Source organism: Aythya fuligula, chromosome 1 (genome assembly GCF_009819795.1).
Source record: "Aythya fuligula isolate bAytFul2 chromosome 1, bAytFul2.pri, whole genome shotgun sequence".
Lineage (NCBI taxonomy): Eukaryota > Metazoa > Chordata > Aves > Anseriformes > Anatidae > Aythya > Aythya fuligula.
The window spans coordinates 135,294,672-135,314,753 of NC_045559.1; the positions used below are offsets into that span (position 1 = coordinate 135,294,672).

General features: G+C 40.0%; 1 protein-coding gene across 2 annotated transcripts in view; it reads left to right on the forward strand.

Moving 5' to 3' along the window:
* Positions 1 to 20,082, forward strand: part of DHRSX (dehydrogenase/reductase X-linked) — a 215,173-nt gene that overhangs the window by 171,222 nt on the left and 23,869 nt on the right. For both annotated transcript variants that reach the window (XM_032187688.1, XM_032187678.1), the window contains exon 6: positions 13,836 to 14,043. In XM_032187688.1, the coding sequence (XP_032043579.1) occupies positions 13,836 to 14,043 (208 nt within the window). The remainder of the gene's footprint in view (positions 1 to 13,835; positions 14,044 to 20,082) is intronic.

Below are 20,082 nucleotides of genomic sequence, written 5' to 3' on the forward strand. Positions count from 1 at the left end.
CTGATTTTATGTGCTCTTTGTCATGTGGATGCTCTGAATTGCTGAAGGTCAGCAGCAGTACTTGTTCCCCCAGGCATCAGGCACCCCTTTGGCTTCCAGAGCAGGTTGTGGACTCTTCTTGATTCAGGTGGAAGAATACGCTCCTGTTATTTTTTAACCTAGGTGCAGATAAGCCCTGACATGGCTGTATATTTAGTTGTCTCATAAACTGTGCAGCTAAAAACAGTGAGATTGCTTGTGCATTCAGGTACATGCTTATGGTGTGAGTGGGTGGTTTAGAAGCCCGGGAGAACTGTTGCAGGGTGCCATACACAGGCATCGCTGACACTGTGAAGCCTTGAAGATGCCTTGTGGTTCAGAATAGCACTTAAGATCTCTGATGGGTGTAGTAAGGACACCCAAGGCAAGCACTGTGATACAACAGTGGACTGCCACGGTTTCCTAGTGATGGAATCCCTCATTTTTGTAGATCTCGTGAACGTGGAATCTTTGTAAAAAAATGAGCTGACTTTTTCCTTATTTTGAATTGGCTGTAATTCACTTCACAACTCCAGTCTATGTTCCTTGACTTATGTGTAGTCCTAACCTCACAGGAAGGCAGCCAAATGATTTGGAGCCATTCATTCACAGTAGAGAAAGGGGGCTGTGATCTAGTGGAGAAATTACCCATGGCAGCAGACTGAATTTTTTACCATACTCTTGTCCCATTATTCCTAGATTTTGGTTGGGCTAGTGTCCAAACTGGAGGTGAGTAATGGTAGCAGAGGAGGGATCCATCCATCAAATACAGCAGAGAAGGATAGGCTGAAGAACTCTTGAAGGAGACATGAAGAAGAAAGTAAACTGAGGTGCAGTTCTCTGCTTTACCATGGATTTTCTTTGTGATCATTGTCCCACTCAGGAGAGTCTGGGTTGACAGTCACCGTTGTGGCCATCCCTCTCAACTTACTTTGCTTGTACTTGCCACTCAGAGTTCTGGTCTGAAGCCAGAAGTCATCAGGACCACATCATAACAAATAATTGTCAAAAGGTCTTACCAAGGAAAAGCATGTAATGCAGCTTTTGCTACTGTCTTCCATGTTCCCTCTTTGTTTGTTTTCTGCCATCTTACTAGTCTGATTTCTCCCATATTTCTCTTTTCATCTTCTTTTTGGTGGGAGTGTTAATTTAAATATTCCTTGATTTTCCTTGCACGTCCAATTATTTTTCTTCCTCTTTTTCTCTCTCTCTTTGTGCCTGCCTGCTTGACTTCTGTGTTTGCAGTTTCAACTTCACCTGTGTCTTTTCAGATTTTTTTCTCTCCATTGCCTTTTCCGTCTCTATCTTATCCTTTTCCTCTTTATTTGTGTCTTATTTCTGTGCAACAGTTCATCTGATGCTCTCCATTTCTCTTCTGCTTGCGTTCTTCCCTCATCCCCAGTCCTATTACTCCCCCGTGAGTGTCATTTCCCCTCCTTCCCACCCATCCTCTTCCCACACACACCAGTAAAAGAGACACAGCATGGGTACATCAAGGCAGGACAGAGCTTGTTCCAAACTGGCAGGGCATAGCTTGTTTCATGTATGTTATTGAAAATGCAAACGCACAAGAGCAATGACTGTTCTCCCGGTTCTTTTGCTGAAGGATATATGAAGAACATCAAACGCCTTTGTGGTCTTTTAGATCCAGACCATTTTCAACAGGAATCACATGAGTCGACAAGGGCATCCCTAAGGCAAATCATTCTTCTTCATCCCTACTTCGAACACTACTGTTTTCAAGGAGGTGAAAGTTTAACAGAAATGCTATCTTGCAGGCATTTCAGCAGCGGTGATCTAAGCAACTGCATGCTGATGGTCGTACACTCTGCACCCCAAAAGTAGAGCAGCATACCTTTTATGTCCTTTTCTCCTCTTATGCCTGCTTAATATAATACTTTCTAAAGTGAGAGAAGAAAAAAATATGGGCACGACAGAATATGGACATCTGGGTTTAGCAAAAGTTTGAAGAACGTAGTGCCATCCCATCCACTTGAGATAGGCTTGAACAGAGCGCTGGAGTTCATGGTGCTCTTACCAGGCTGGGAGGGGGAGGGCACGCTTTCAAGTTCTCTACCTATCAAGGTAAGAAGGAACTTTTGGGAAATTAACAGAAAAAGGCTTTACTCCCTTTCCCAGGCTGTCAGTCGCGCTTGCATATGCTCCCTTTCCCAGGGGTTAGCATCTTTGTGTGTTCTGTCTAGCTTTTTCTCCATGACTAACTATTCCTTTCATCATCCCCTCTTTTTGCATGCCAAATGGGCCTTGTAATGCTGTGAATCACAGATTTATGAACTCCCCAGCCATAGTAACACAGCTCCTTTTCTGGTTCACATCTCCTGTATATTCAGGAACAGTTAGTCACACTTTTTTCTGCTCTCTTTCCTTTGCTCTGTTACTGTGAAAGGAGCTGACACTTTTTTGTAACTCCCAAGCTGGTACAGTCCCAGATAATTTCTGTGTTTTTTCCCCATAGCCTTGGTGCATGAATCATGTCAGAGACAACAGAGATTTAAATGATAGGAATTGCAAAAATCCCCAGCTGCCACATGTGTGCTGGTGAAAAATAGGGCAAACAACTCTGCAGGACCTGGGAGGATGCTGAGGAGGTGAGGCAGCTCCAGTTCATCTCTTCTTGTGAGGCAGTTCGTAAGGGTGTCACACAGGAGGTATCACATGCTGGTGTCACACAGAAGGTATCACATGCTGCTGGAAAAATCAGTCCAGCAAAGTGTCTGGAGGCCTCCCACTCTTAAATAGTGTCCTTCATCTCTTCTTGAGTTAATGTGATGTTGGTAGATAAAGTTGCAACTCAGTTTGGGCAGAATGTTGAGGATCACATCCCATAAATACTGAAGAGATTTTGGAAATATTGTCCACAAATAGCAGACATGAGAAGTTAAAATGTTAAATTATTTTGGAAAATATGAATCTGTTTTTCAGACCAAAATCATCGATTTCAGGATATTTTATTTCTAACTTGTTTGTAATTATCCTTAACAGTACACTCTCATTCATATTTTGAAGTATAATGTTTGTCAATGTGAAACTGCAAACCTTTAATTGCAAACCTTTAATTTCTGTCATCTTGTTAAAGTAAGGTATCTCCGTCTGTTTCAAATGAGTGCTTTTTTTTTTTTTTTTTTTTTTTTTTTTAGCTGGCCATTTGTTTAAAACATGTTTTTGGTGGTGATGGTGGTGTTTTTTTGGTTGGTTGGTTCGTTGGCTGGTTTGGTTTGATTGTTTTTCCTAAGAATGGTTTGAAGAGACAACATTTTTTTCACAACTCTTTTTGATAAATTCACAATTGCTTCCTCCTGTGCCTTTTCATGACTGATCCATCACTAGAATTTTCTCAGTTCTTTCTGATAGGAAGGGCTTATGGGATGCACAATATCTTCAATTCAAGCAAAAGCAAACATGAAGCTGATGTAGCACAGGAGTAGCATAGTAGTATTATTTATTTCAAATTCTTTAAGTAATAAAGAAAAATTGTAAGAAGAAGTAGGAGTGATTTTAAATATTACTCTTTTATTTGTTAATTAATTTTGGTCAGTACAGAAGTCTTTCACAGTTACATATAAAGAGTAATATTACTGGACTTCTGCTTAATAAAACGCTGTGAAAACTACAGAAAGTGTAATCATAAACGATTCTTTCAGACAAGAAGACAGATACATGTTATTGCAGATTTTATTTCATTTGGGGAATATATATATTTGTTTGAGTGGTATTGTTAAAACAGCTGCCCCACAATGACTTTTATTGCTTTTTCTGGCTCTATTTGCAAGATAAATCATGTTCCCTTGGTGGAAGTCGATACCAACTACAGTGCACTGTTGCATTCAGTTAAAAGTGTTCTTCCTGCTTCAGGTTTCTAAGTCTTCTTGCCTATAATTAGATGATAAGTATTCAAACACTTAATTCATCCACATGAGGGTATTTCAGTCCTTCTTTGCAGAAATCTTTCTCCATAAGTGCAAAAGGATTTTCTGTTTTGCCAAATGATTTCTTGCTTTTTGCAGCAATTAGCATTAATTGCAAAAATTGACTTGCTGGCCTGGAAAATCAGTGTACCAGTGAAGGCCTATATCTTGAATACTATAAATTAATTAAAACAAGATAAACAAACAAAAAACAAATGAGCTATTAGATTAGAAGACCAATTCTCTCACCAGTCCAAAGGACAGTATTTTAGTTCATGTGCAGCAAGCATTTTACCCATATTGCAGGCCATCCCAGGTGATCCCAATACATTTTTGCAACCAGTAATGAAGAAATATTTAAGTTAGGATGTCAGCTTTGGAAAGTTTTAATTTTCCGTTTATTGGTGTAATTGTATTCCATCTAATCAAAATATTTTTATGGTTCATCGGTTTTTTGAAGAATAATAACATTGTGTGACTGCTATCACAGAGGTAATGCCAGACTTTGATATATTCAGGGAAATTAAATGTAGCTACTTTATGTGTCACAATGTTAAACTCCTTGTCTAAAAGGAATTAATGGTTTTAGCAATGCATTGTTAATACTGATTAATGATTTAATAGCACAAAGTGTTTCTGAACTAGTTCAAAACTGTAATATGTTTGGAGATACTTGATATATGTGTGTTTCTGCTATTCAGCCTCTCCCTCCCTGGTGGTTAAAATGGGTGAAATCACCTCTCTGCAGCATACAGGACAAGGATCTCATAGGCACGCTGCTTTCCAAAATGGCAGGACAGTTCAAGGATAATTTGAAAGTTAATGTACTGCACCACTGTGACAGCGAAGGCAAAAAGGACTTGAAGAGAAGATGGAGAGGAGATAGATTGTCACCCTTGAGAGGTGAAGGTTAGTTTAACATCTCCCCGAGAGCAAAACCACTTAGTAAGGTGGAGTGAACCTTAAAAGCTTTGGGGTTCGGTCTGGGCAATTATTCATTTATATTTTTTTTAGCATTCCTCTCAATTACTCTAACTGCCACCATGCTCACAGTACCTTTTCAATGGTGTTGTCCTTGGAGCTGTGCAGCATATCTGGGGGAAGCCAACATTAGTGCCTGTAAATCCCCAGAATAATGTGTTAAGGGAAACAGTGAAAATGCTCAGCTTAGCCCTGCCATGTCTCCTCTAGGTTCACCTCTGCTATTGCTGCTGGTTCTTCACAACCATATGTCCCTGATATTGCCAGATATGTTAAGGATTACAAGGTGTAATGGAAGGAGTCAAAGGCAGATTTCTGCCTCTGCAATTAAATATGATGACACTTAACTTTTACTCTTTACTCTGCTCCCCATCTTAAACCTCTTCTTTCAGCAAAGCAGAACTTGCTCTGTCCAAAAGCATCCCGAGCATTTGAATACATAGACCTGTAAAGAAACATTACTCATTATATTGAACAGTTTTCTGTGTAAAGCTTGCTTTCTATGAAAAATAGACATCGTAAATAAGATAAGACATTGTAAAAGCAAAATATTTTAGCCTCCAGGAGTTTTAGCACTGCCAGAATGTCTTATAGTCAGCATAGTATCATTGAGCCTGGCTGCAGGCAGCACTGTCCTAGCTGCCCAAGGAGACAGGCTGGGGTGCCTTTGGCTCCCAGCAGCTTTCTGAGAAGTGCAGGAGCTCTTAACAGCTATGCCACCTGTAAAATGTTGCTGCAGAAACATCCAAATTAAAGTAGGGTGACTTTTGCATGGTGTCTTTTCTGTCATCAGGATGAAATGGGAGTTCAGCGTCTGAATTGCTACCAAAAATCAGTACGCCAATGGAGCAGTATCGTTTAAATGTTTGGTCAGAGTGAGTGCTGGGAGAAGGAAGGCCTGTAACTGTGTTTTGTGATTTTTACACAAAACTCCTTGCCATTTCCTGGAGAACCAGACCTGTCTGATTTCATTTACTTCTGGTGTGTTTGCAAGTGGAAGAGATCTCGCACTCCAGCCCTGAGCCCCTTCTTAGGAAACACGTGGTTTTTGATTACAGATTTCTGTTCACAGTGTTCCAGGGTAACATAACATTGGGAAATGAAAAGAAAAAAAAAAAAAACAAACATAAGCAAACAACTCTAAGGCAAGATTGCAGAGAAAATGATTTCTGTCACTGTCTAATGATGTTTATAGGCTGCTTTGTCCCCCAGTACATTGTTAGTTCTTTACGATTTGAGGGGAGTTTTTCTATAGGTAGTGGAGCTTAAGGGGAAACCAAAATGACACAGTGAAGAAGGACCATGGCCTAGCAAGCCATATGTAATGGAGAAAAGTGTTTCACAGGGTTGCTTTTACTGTATGCTGAAGTTTTCTTGTTTAAGTTCCTCAAGTAAGACTCCTCTTTACAGGCTCCTCCCATGCACTTAAGTCCTGCATCTTTCCTGATGACAGCAGGAGGCTGCTGGTGGCAAAAGCAGCAGTTGTTAGATTGTTTCAACAAACAAGCAATGTTCTGAAATTATTTTTAGTTGCCAGAGTTGATAATATTATGTTCATTCTGTGATCAGAGTGATGGCATAGGAGTTTCAGCACAGCATTTACAGATATCTCGGGGGAGGGGGAAATGTATTTTGTAACCTGTGTGCACATCCAAGCCATGTTTCCCTGCTAAGACAGATCAGTCTTTCAGTGTGTTGAACATTTGCACTTGCAGAACAGATTGAGTGCCTTCTCAAGTCCAAGGTGGATTGGCAAGGTTCAGCCCATCACAAAATGAAACTTCACATTATCTTCATATAGAGACCAACACATTTCATGCAGTGTACTGAAAATCCGCTAACTACATTTGGTGAGCTGTGCTGGATTTGCAATGGCAGCACTTCAGTATGCATATCCAAGCTCTGCTGTTCCTTTTCAGTCCCAGAATGAAAAGCCCAGAATCTACAGCCGATCTGCAAAAGTCTACACCAGATTTAAGATGGTTTTATCAAAGCAAAAATAAGATTTGGGATTGTTCAAATTATTACTGGGCAATTTTATGTGCATTGTGCATTGTGGTAGAAGTGGAAAAAAAAAAAAACCAACACAAAACAACAACAAAAAAACAACAACAACAACAACAACAACAACAAAAAACATAAGACCCCTTGGTACTTTCAACTTAAAAGCTCTGTTGTAGGAGAGTTGGAAAGCTTTCTGCACAACTGGGTTGAGAGTGCCATGGAGCTTGTCTTGATATAATTCAAGAGATCATTTTAAAAGGTTGTGACAATCTGCAACAACCAGAGATCCAGATTATCCAAGAGATAATATCAAAAGATATGTGGCAGTGATGTTTCCCTATCACTCGGAAGAGGCATGAGGGCACAGAATGTAGGTCTTGGAGCCTTATTCTGTTTCTTGGCTACAGCAATGCAGAACCTTTCTTGCTTCTGTTTACTTATTCATTTGTTTGCTTGATGGAGATTTTTAATTGAATGAAGGAATACCATTATGTTCAAATACCACTCTGAGCATTAGCCAGTACTTAACACTGCATCATGTAAACTGACTGTAGAAAAATGATTCAGGAAAGGAATGATTTATATCATTCTTTATAAAGAGATATATTTTCTTAGAGCATGGAATTACAATAATGACAACTTGAACTCATCATTGATATTTGAAATCAACAAACAACAACAACAAAAATGCTCTTAAAAATTAACACCAATGATGCATTGATTCCATCTGTGTGATAGTAATGCCTAGGATGACAAGCCCCTGGTTATTTCACCTTTTATAAACATTTGTATAGTAAAGACCTTCCAGGCTCTTTCAATAAATGTAGTCCTTCAAAGACAGTAGTTTATTTGTGTTCACTCTGCTTTTCCTACATGTGTAAACAAGGAGTTGGCCACTGCATGCTGTGCATTTACACAGCAAAGGTCTGAAATTTGGGCAGCATGGCTTTTTGAAAAAAATAAGCCATCTTCCAGTTTCTGGTTCCTGTTGAAATCTGGATTAAGCGCAAGACAGGAGTCACTGGCTTGCAGAGAAGTCAGCTACTGCTAATTGAGGCTACTAACAATGCTTTGCCTCTTAGAGAGAAAGCATCTTCCATCTTTGAGCTTTGATCCTTATGCTTATCCTCTAATGTTAAGGAGAAAAATGCTGTCTTACCACTGAAAGGCTTCAGAAAAAGCCCAATTTTGTCCAGAGCTGTGTGTGAGCAGAGTGTAGCACCACGTAGCTCACTGCAGGGAGAGGGGGAAGCTCGAGAATTGGTTGCTCCTTCTTAGTCAGAAGTGAAAGGGCAACCCTGGCTGCTCTAAACATGCAGGCTGTCTGTGGCTGTTTCAGTAATCCCACCGCAACCAGCTAGGACATGAAGGATGTGCTTGTGTAGAACAGCTAATTTCCTCTACCAGCCTTGTGTTCTTCCTTTCCAGCATATCCATCAAGGGGTTCATCAGGTGTTTCAGGGGGCCCTAATGCTTGAGCCTGCATTTACTCAAACTACAGCTGCTGGTGTATTTGAGTTCAAATATATGCAGGAATGCTAAGGCTGCCTTTACGGTTACATGCATACATATTTATAAGTATTTAAAAATATAAAACTTTCTTTAAAAAGGTTTCAAATCAAGTCTATGAAGAAAATGTGCATGAAGTGTAGTTGCTCAATGAACACACAAAATACCCAGACAAGGATATGAAAGGGGTAACTATACAGTAGCCTATAGAAGTAGTTGCAATTGGTAACAGGACAACCACTGCACAAAACATAACTGTAACAAAATCTGAATAAGTATGCATGTGAACACTGTAGATTTTAGTTCTGTTTTATTAATTCATATTCTTATTTCTTTCAATTTGTAAGACACTGTTTTTTGGTGGTAATAATCGTATTCTAATTTCTCCAACTCTCTCTTTTCTCCATCTCTCTATTTTATTTATTTTTTTTTATAGTGAGGGAAAATCACAGTTGATGAGACTCAGCAAATGGGGATAAATATATATAGTACCGTCAGGAAGTCTGCTTAAATCTAATAAGCAATATTTAGGACTTGGGCTTTAGTTTATCATAAAAAAAAAAAAAAAAAAAAAAAAAGAGAGAGAGAGAGAGAGAGAGAGAAATGCTTATAATAACCAGAAAATACATAGCTATATTCTGCCATATATTTCTGTAGCTGCTTTAAAATAAACTGCAAAATCTATCAAAAATTTTGCACTGCATTCCCTGGAGAAAGAAAATTTAAGACTGTGAAAGCTTCATGAGTGTTTAATAATAGTCTTTTATATTCTATACTAAGCAGCGGTGATGATGTATTGCAAGATTAATACATAAATCATTAAGAGACTTTAGTCATTTTAATACACCAAGTCTGTGTTTTGCTTAATTTACTGATTCATCCTAGGGCATATATTGAAATTTTGTGTGGCCTTTCATTATAAAACTTGTCTTTTAATGGAGCACATAGCAATCTGGTTGTTCTGTAGTTTGATCTTAGCACACTCTGCCCTCCAGGCAAATTAACATACTGGAAACTGGGGAGCATGGTGGCGGGTGAAGGGAAGATGACACACACAAGACCACTGTAGTGGGAAGGAGGTACAAGCCAAACTGTACTGCTGGCACCAGCCGGGTTAAATGTAGATATGTGCTGCTCAGTACAGACACAGGTCCTCCGAGCTGTTTGTTGAAGCAAGGTGTGGTGGGGATGGGCAAGGATGCTGTTTCTGTACCCTTCCTTCAGTCAGTCTGCATCCGTTTCCTTCCACATGTGTGCATAGTGCCAAAGCAACTGCTAATGAAAAAGCAGAATGCAGTGTGAGAGCCTGCACGCAGTAGGTGTGGATGCAGTGGTCTATGCTGAGCAGCAGTTTTGCTTCCCCAATTATTCAGTGGGTACCTTGAGCTGACTTAATGTCCTTGACTAAACATGGTGTCACTGGAGATGAATGGGAGACCTCTACAGCACACAGACCTGTTAAAGTCAGCCAAAAAAGAAGCCAGAGTAAGACTGGCTGCCAAGGGAAGTGCTAAACGTGGATCCAGTTTTCAAAATTGGATAGCAGCAGAGTCCATATTTAAACACCTAATTAGCCACTGCAGGCGCCAGTTTGAAATTTGGCTTCTCATTACTTTTTACAAATACATTGCCCCAGCATGCTGGGTAGACTGCTGCTGGAGACAGTACCATGGAGAGGAGTGGTAAAATCAGCTTCTTATGGAAATTAAAATAAATAAACAAATCAACAAAACACAAGGCACTCACTCACTCCAAAATTGAATACTTATTTATTTTGTTTTGGCAAAAAATACAAAACGATCCCTTTCTCTTCTCCCCCTTAAATTTTTGCAATGACAACTCAAACTTTTCAGTCTATGTTGGGAAAACAAAACAAAACAAAACAAAACAAAAGAAACCCTTAAGCCAAAAATAATAATTTCTGATAAAAATAATCAGATAGAAAATTCATAGCCTGCCTTATCCTGATCCTTAACTCGTCGGTATAGAATCAATGGAACAATGTTTTTAAAGGAAGAAGAAGGTCTTGTGTATTGCTGTTCTCTTGGCCAGATTTCAAAGCAACTAATTAAATTCTGTCTGCCTTGGCTCCTCCTATATGTTCCATTTAGTGAGTTGTGCATTGTCCTATTTTATCTGCATCAACATGGCAAAATGCTCCAAGGCAGCATCCCCTAGGGGAGACTGTTTTCTGTGGTAGGAAAGAGCCCGCAGACAGCCCCGCTCAAAGAAGTGGATGAGCAGGGGCCTCTCCAAGTTGCCAGCGCCAGGCACACAGCTGCCAGTCTTCTGCCTGGCCACCCAGTGAGGAGGCAGAATTTCTCACCCTAGGAGTCTGCCTGCCTTGCTGCAAGGCTTTGGTGCCCTGAGCCCTCAGGAGCCCAAATGTCACAGGTGTCCCTCGTGCGCTGGTGTGCCCATGCAGTCAGCTGGTAAACAGCCCTCTGCTTTGGGGCTGTACTTTGGCTAGCTTTTGTATGTGCTTTAATTTCAGAAGGCTTTTAGAGCCTTTTGAAAAGGAAAGTGATGTGGAAATGTGCAATGTCAATGCTGTTATTTTGTTTAGTAGACAATTATAGCTTCATTCAGTGTAGAAAATGTATAGAAGTGCACAGAGAGACTTCATTTAGCTACATAGCCTTTTAATTCAGATCATTCCATGTGTAGGAATACATGTATGCTCATGGAAGATGCAATTATGGTTCAGGTAGAGGAGCCTATGTGTTTCTATTTTCTGATTCATAAAGCCAAGACTGGATGTAATGAAATCAAGTAAGCAGCATCGTTTTTTTTTCCAACATTTTTTAATCAACATGAACCTATAAGACTGGGTTTCACGATCAAAACAGTCATTCAACGAAAATACAACGAAAATGTCAGTTCTGTGTCACAGACGATTCCTGCCTTGTGCAGGCCAGTGGTGTCAGATTCCTGGAAAACAAAAAGCACACACACACACTGAGAAAATGGAAAGAGAGCAGGTAAACATTGCAGGGGTTCTGTCAAAAGTGTCTGCTCCATGCATCCAATTTTATATCCTTCACATCTATAGTATGGCATTGAAGTCTGATTCCCTGCTGCCTTGCAAATCATTTGCATCTCCGCTCTGGGATATAAAAGGCTTCCATACTGATTGGATAGCTTTTTATATCTTCTGAGCACTCATGTTTTTCTGACATAGATATCTATGCAAAGTACAAGGCTTTTGAGGATCCGGCCCTTGTAGTTCACGCTTCGTTGCCACGAGGTAAGTCAAAACAGCACTGGCACAAAATGTGGGAATGGGAAGGAGCATTCACCATCCTCCAGCCTGCCTTCTGAAGAGTACCGACGGCCAGATGAGATCCAGGCAGAGCGAGTCTGTGTAGTCCCAACCCTGCTTCCCCGTGAGCTGCTTGCCAGGCAAGATTGCTCAGGGTCAATGCAGGAAGCTTGTCCCATGCCCTGGCTCGCCTCCTCCACCAGTGGGAGAACGGTGGCACCAGAGGAGAGAGGGTGAGAGCCACTGCCAGTCGGCTGCCAGGGGTGGCTGCAGATCAGGGCCTCCCTCCTGTGGGGAACAGGAGACCTGCCTTGCCACACTAGGGGGGCTGTGGTGGCTGAGGATCTGGCCCTTCGAGTTATAAGGGCTGAAATATGCATCAGGCGTAAGGTGACATTTTGAGTGTCTCAGATCAGAGCATGGACATTACTGAATTTAAAAGGTAACTGCAATTTCCTGACTAATGCCAAGTCACTTTTATATTCATGCAGCAATCATTCTTTATTCTTAAAATAGACCATTTTACCCTGAGGTGCAAGTGATATCTTGATAATGATGGAGCCGCGTTACCCAGTGTCTTACTGCTCAGCCGTGCAGGGGCTGGTCACGATCAGCTGTCCGTTTTTATCCTTTCTCAAATTACACAACACTTTCATAGCCTGCTCTTGTTTTGCTTGAAAAGAAGGGAAAAAAAAAAAAAAAAAAAAAAAAGGAGAGAGATAGAGAGATGCACTGGGTGTTCAGCAGTGTTGTCTTCCTATAGCTGAGCTGTAAGATTTACCATCGTGTCTCCCAGTTTCTGAGTCCATTCAGACAGCCCTAACAATTAGGTGTTCATTGTGCTGGGTATGCAGGTGTGGAGGATGAAACTGCAGCCTGCGTCTGTCGCAGAGACAGGACAACAACCAAGGGGAAGAAGAGAGTTGGGTCAGAGACATCTGTTCCTGGGGGCTGCTCCTCCATCTCCCTCCTTAGCAGTAGCAGCTGTCCTGTGGGCTCTACCCTGTCTCCATACAGGCTGCAGCTGACGCGGCTGCTGCCCAAAGGCTCCGGCAGGGACCACAGCATTTTTGCTGCCCCCAAGAGACTGTTGCTTTAGGCACCTGCCTGCTTTGAGCCGTCTGTAGTGCTAGGAACTACCTTTGGTTCTGCTAAGCAGACCAAAAAAAAAGGTTAAACAAAAGTCCCGTGGTAATTGTGAGAGGGAATTGTCATGGCATAGGACGATACTGAGTGATACTGAGGCCCTGGTCAGGAGGAGCATTTTAAGTGACATACCTTCTAATTTGCCCGGAGGTAGCTTGCTTATTTAAAAAAATACTGCTGCCTGCATGACATGAAACCCATCTAATCAGCAGTTCCTGAAAAGTTTGACTTGAAAGAAGGGCAGATTCAGCATCCAGATTACAGAGGCGCACAGGAGTCTCAGCAGGTCATGTTTTACTGTAACTCGTGGTATTTGTGTGCCTTCACTATACCTTCTGTTTGGCATAGGTTGAGGCAGCCACCTTTGCTCTAAAGGCTGCATATGACATAACTTTGGTTACTCTGACAGCCGCTCTCCTTGCCCCATCATTATATTCATCTCTTTAGCTGTGTATAATCTGGTGTCACTGCGACAGGTGCAATGATTGCCTTAGTCATCTGCACTGTTCCCACCAAAGGAGCCTTAATCAGGAACTAATAGGTCGTGCTGCAATACAAATAATAATAGCCAGGAGCAGTACAACGAGGCACGGATTTACTGGGTGGGAATAGGGTATGTGTGTGTGGGAACTGGGCAGTGAGGAATGGGAGAATAGTTCACCCCTAGATGATGGTATTCTGCAGATTGGTGCCTCAGTGTTTAAAGTTAAAATAGGTTGACAGGGAGATTCTGGCAGGTGCTGTGTAATGTTATTTTTATTATTTTTCCCCCATAAATCAGGCTTGGTATCTGATAGAATGATCATCAGAAGTGCAGAAAACAGCATGCCTGCTATTGATAAGCTGTTTCTTGTGAAGATTCAATGTATAGCTATTTGCTTGCTGGATATTGCCAAATGCAGTACATTGGATGCTTCTGCAATTCTGTTTCCCTTCTGATGATTTCTTTTTCATGTGCATGTCCCTCTCTCTTTCTCTCTTGTATACAGATGTTCGTATTCACCCCATGGAGCCTATTCCCAAAGCAAACTTGCCCTTGTGTTATTTACCTATCGACTACAGCATCTTCTGACTGCAAATGGAAGCCATGTGACTGCTAATGTAGTAGACCCTGGAGTAGTGAATACCGAGCTCTATGAACATGTCTTTTGGGTTGTGAAAGTGGCCATATGGATGACAGCCTGGCTATTTTTAAAGGTATGCATTTTTTTCATAATTTTTTTGCCATGTCCCTACATGGTGAGAGATGCCATCAGCACATAGATGCAAAAGTTTTCAGAGTTTATCTTAATTTAATGTAATGTAAAGCTAATGTATAGATAATGACAGGCTTTCCCCAGAACTAACGCTTATTTTAAATGGAGAGAGAACACTCACGGTAAGACGAGGGAAGGCCTATCGCTGTGTCTGTGGCTGAACAGGTAGTTGCCCATGCATTAACTATCTCTGCACTGATCTATCTCTGTTTGTGCATGCATGGTAGTAGAGTTGCATTTTAACATGGAGCTGGAATATGCAAAGTTTTCCTAGGAAATGTCTTGTACGTCCTGTTACGAAAAGCAGACATAATCTGGCATGGTCTACATGCACACAACATGTTACAAAGAAGAGGGCAAAGGAAAGAAGGAAGCTGTACAAATGAAAAAAAGTATTGGTGGGAATTGGCCAAACTCCATGCTGGGCAGGTCCAAATACTTGTCCTTGGGAATGTGGGACAATGTTCATCTGGGTCTTTCAACCTAACACGTATTTATAATGGCACTTGACTTTCTATTATCTATTCCTGGTCTGTATTGGAAAACATAAAGCTGTTTAAAAAAACTTATCCAACATTGGGCAAATCCATTTCAGGTTAGCTTCAATAACGTTTTGTAGTGGTATGAGTAGATCAATATGAAATCAGTTTAGCTGCACAGGTGCACTGCTCTAATGTGAGCAAGCCTTAGAAAGACTTGTGCTGAGAAAATGTACTGCTTATAACTCTTTCAGAAAGTAGTTTTGGATTAAGTGAATGGAACCTGATTCCATTAGAGAAAATTAAATGTCCTAATTAAAACAAACTATTTTAGATCAAGGGGCATGTTCCACAAAGCAAATTAATTTTAAACTTTGATATGGAAATATCACTAGCTTTAATTTTAGAAATGAAACTGGAGGCTGGAAGAGTGGCTGTAAAATAAGATGCAAGCAAATAAACCCATATTTAAAAAAATTAATAGTATCTTCTGAGTACACCTTGAATATTGCAATAAAATTCTAATAGGGATGCTCATAGTATGTAATGCATTCTTAAAGAAGCAGAATATAGTTTGCCAGAAAGTATATATTAAACTTGTTTTGCCTCTTGTGATTGCTATTTTAAATCTCAGTCTCCGGTGGTGATGCTTTTTAATTGGACTGACTTCACTCTGCTAACGTAACAGTTTCATGTAGATGTTTCGGTGGTGCTCAGAATTGTCTCTAGAGCCAAAGAATTCTGACCAAAAAAAAAATTCTGTGTTTGAGAGTGAGAATTAAATCTCTTGTTTACAGCACTTAAGCCCATTCAGTTTTATTGGTGTGCCAAGGGAGACATTTTTGTATTATACTGACCATGTTTAGAAACTAAATGGGATGTCCCTGAACACACATAAAATGAGTTTAGATTTATCACAAGAGGGAGTCAAATACTTACAGCTGTAATAGTAATCCTGATCATTTTGTATTCTTTGTATGAGATACCAGACTAAAGGAATACTGCCTTGCAATAGGTGAAGGACAGATATACTGACTTGCATAGAAGTGCAATGTGTGTACTGCCTGAAAAAGAAATATATCAATTGCTTTTTGAGTCAGAGTGTACTCTGAATGCTTCAGTTACCAAGGCTGAGATTTTCACATTTTTATATAACACGCAATGTTTTTTCCTGTAGGAGAGTGAGAGGGAAGCTTTTACTAGCACTCGTCTCTTTTGCTATTATACTCTTCGGAGTTGCAGCTCTGACTTCTACTCTTTGCTTATTGCTTAAGATATGTTTATGTGTTTGGGATTGACTTAGCCTTCATTTTTCATGTTCAGGAGCACATTATTCCGTAGGTATGTGGTGTCCAGTGCAAACACCTTTGCAAACAGTCATTTAGTGTGTTTGGTGTTAGTCTCATGCACTAGGGTAAGTTTCTACTGAGAGAAGTAAGAGAGCAAGCGCAGGAAAATGCAACTGTTTGATAATACTAGCTGGCAGTAGGCATTATGGGTTTCTTCTACCCTGGAATTTCATTCTTGAGTGCACATATATGAATCTTCCTTCTAGGATTACAGCACTAACACAGTGAAAATGATCTGATATCTCTCTAATCATGTTGGCTAAACTAACTTTTATCACCCTGAAATATTTCAAAGTGGTTTCTAAAGGCACACAGGAAATTGCTTCACCCACTGCAACCTGGCGCTCTTGATAGTAAACACATCCCAGCTCATTCCGGTGAGGAAATGCATCATGGATTTATCATCTCATATTCTCTCAAGAGACAGTCAACATGTTGTTTGATTTCATTCCAAATTATTGTGGCAGAGCCTCCCTCTACTACCTTTAAATCCATTTCTGCCAACACTTTGGTCCCCATGGCATTCAAGTCAAATGCTTCCTCAGGATTACAGCACAGCCCTGACTCTTGCTGCGTTATTCTCTCTGGGTGAGGTGGCTCAGTGAATCAGGCAAGGCTGTCGGCTCAACAACATCCACCCTAGAGCTGCTTCAAGATATTTAGATACTTAAACAAATAAACCTACAGCTTTGTAAATAGGCCACGATATGTACATATAATTTGCTCAGAGTATTAACAGCTCGAGTTTCTCAGGGCTGCAAAACATTGTCTTCTGATCTTTGTATAAATCTCAGAAAAACCTCTGCCAAATATGTTTGCTGGGGGGGCTTTCCCCCAACAAAATACACTGAGAAACACCCTGTAGAAATATGATAGGCCAAGGTAAAGGAGATGGTGGCTGTCATAAAAATTGCAAAATGAATGCCTGCCCTTTAGAAGTGGTGGTGCTGCTCCTTCTCAGCTAGATTCTTTCTCAGGAATGTTATTGTGGTACTTGTTCTAAATTTCCATTTTTCAAATGGTTTCTCTACATATTTAATAAACAGAGATTGCACCTGTCACATGCAAGAGGGAAATTATGTTTATTCTTCAAAAAATAAATTGATTTCTACCCCCATGACTGCTCAGTAAATAAAAGCTGACGAGCTGTCATGATTCTTTGTAGAGTATTGTGGAATATGTTTTCTCTTAGGAATTTTTAACATAAACTGATCTTTTTGTAGAGATAATGTTCAAACTAGTAAACAATTATTAATTAATAAGATAATAATAGATGAAAAAGACATTCATCAGGCATCAAATTGCAATGTAGCCAACTGTGCAACATACCAGTTTTAGTGATGGGTACTGTCCAAACTGGAAGCTGGGAAGGTACCATTTCCCTCTCAGGTACTTCTGCTTCTGCTACAGATATTGAATCTTCATTCTCAAGCCAGATGGCCTCTGCTTGTGTTACAATTATAATGTCTCACAGGAAAAAAAAAAAAAAAAAAAAAAAAAAAAAGATGTTGACTCATTAATGTCCAATATCAGGGACTATTCTGGTACTTTTGCCATGGATGTAGAAACATTTCTTGCATGGCAGCATTGTAAACTTCTCCAAAACATTCTTTATGACACACTTGGTGAATGTGTCATTATCAAATATATTTGGTCCTTCCAACTCCCTCAGACTGGTGTTTAGGAAACATCATGGAAGAAGACTGTGCATCAGGTCTTGTCTCAGCTGTCATTTACGAAGACATAGTGCCATATGAGTGATTATTGACTGACAAACTGAAAATGAGTAGGATGAGTGACCCCACTGGCCTGTAAAAGCGAAGGGAAAGGCAGAGTCTAGAATACAAGCTAGAAATCAGCCAATATAAACTGGTTCATTTCTTTTGTTTGTCAAAATAAGCTTAACTTGAGTGTGATTTTCCTATAATGTTTTTAAAGAAATGTTTTCAATCTGTAAGTGCTGCTAGAAAACAAGATCTAAAGAACATGGATTCATCATTCATGCCAGAAGACATAGTCATGCAGGTCTTATTGCAGCATTTCTTATTCAAACTGTCCCTTTGGCACTCTGAATGCAGAAAATTCATTTCATCCTCCTCCCCGAGGTGTCAGAAGACAAACACATCACCACACAATAACACCAGCTGTAGAGAACTAGAATAATTAAATTCTACAGCTGAAAGCAGCAATTCATCAGCATCAACATCTTCAATCCATGCGAGTGTGTGGTCCTCATGTAAAGCTAGTCTAGAAGTTTCTCATGAAAAGAAAATTCCTTGCAGGAACATGTCATTTGTGGTTAATTTTTACAAAAGGCTTTTCAGATCAAAACTGAGATTCATGTCAAAATCGGAGAGAAGGAAGCAGTCCACTTTATTCCAGTAGTTCTCATCTTTAACAAGGTCCCTTTTTTGTATATATGTACAGTGATTTAAGCTTCTTTTTTTCTTTTTTTTTTTCTTTTTTTTTTTTTTTCATTCCAGGTTGTAGTCAGAGTGATAGGGCTTCTTCTTTTCTGTCTAATAAATATTTCATTATTCATAAAACCACAGAACAGTTCTAGGGGGAAAAGATGGAGCGACCCACCTGAGAAGGAAAATGAGCAAGCTACCTTTGAGCTACTAAATCCTGGTGATGTGGTTATTTTTCTTAGATGTGAATGCCCAGACTCAACACCCTGTTAGGGGGTATGGCAGATGCTTTACTTATGTTAAATTTATGTTAAATTAGAAGGCTTAGGAACACAGGGTGCTCTTGTCTGTCCTATTTAGGGCTAGACCCCTCTAACATAGACTGACTCCAAGTGCACGCCTACACAGTCTGGTCTCCACTGGATCCTGTGATTCCCCTGTGGTCCCAAGATATTGTTATTTTTTTGTGTGTTCTCAGGTCAAATGGCAGAAATATTTATTGTAAGAGACACTTTGAGAGCTGCCAGAGGCTGTTTTGGTGGCAGAAAAGTGAAAGATTTGTGGTACATGCCTTGTGTGAAGGGGTAAAGGTGCTGTACAGAGGTGTGCAAAACTGCTGGGATTGTGCTGGAGAGCTTCAGGGGGAGTCAATGCTACTGAAGCTGGCATTCAAAGACATGTTTGGAGCAGCTGCTGGAGTGATCTATCCCCAAACCACACCCAGGCTTCCTCTTGGAAGAAGCCAGTTGGAACAGGACGAAACACGGAGCAAGCTAGACATGAAGCAGTATGCACAGTCAGAGACCCATCTCATGCCCTCTCCCACAGTTTTAGTCATTTGGTTGAAAAGGAAAAAAGGATTCTTTTTTTTTTTTTTTTTCCTTATTAGTGGGAAATGGGAAGACTATCTTCCATCTTTTAAAAGTGTTCACAGAACAAGAAAACTATTTCAATGCCTAATTCTGCCTTCAGAATTGATGCCTTTTAGCTTGGAAAACAGTTTAAAGAAACACAGGGTAAATCTACACCTTGCATTATGTAAAAATTTCCACGTGCACTATATACAATTGTTGGAGTGAAAATTCTGGAATTGTAAGTGACTGAAATTTTGTGATAGATTTTTTCCAGCAGGCAAGGAGCATACAGAAAAAGGGTATTTGTATTGTGTGAGAAAGGTTTTATCCCTAACTCCTGTGTAGTAAAAGATTATTGATTTAACTTGACAATTCTGGCAAATTCTTTCGTTCTATCTGAAAATAATTCATTTTGTATCCAAAAGAGTTAAAAAAATACTCTTGCTGTAATGGGGAGACAGTAAGTAAGCAGTTAATTAATTGTGTAAATATGTGAGCCTAACCAGCATTAGCACATCAGAACATGTCGTCTTGTAACCTGTAACTATTTTCATAGTCAGAACCCACAGTTAGCTAGGGAAGACATTTTCTGTCAGTTTATTCCTTGCTAACATATCTTGGTAGTACTTTCCTTTGTATGTAGTTAATATGTTTGTACGGTATTCTATTCTCAGTTAGACGTATTGTTAAAAATGGAACAAACATAGAAAGGTAATTTCCTGTGGACCAAATACATGTCAGGGACTTGGTACTGATTCTAATCAGTTAAAAAGAAGCAAACCACAAAACCTTTAATGTAAAGGTCTCAAAAAATAAAAAAAATAAAAAATAAAAAAGAGGTTGAAAGGTTGGGGAATTAGGGAAAATCTTGAAATTTCAGCTATACC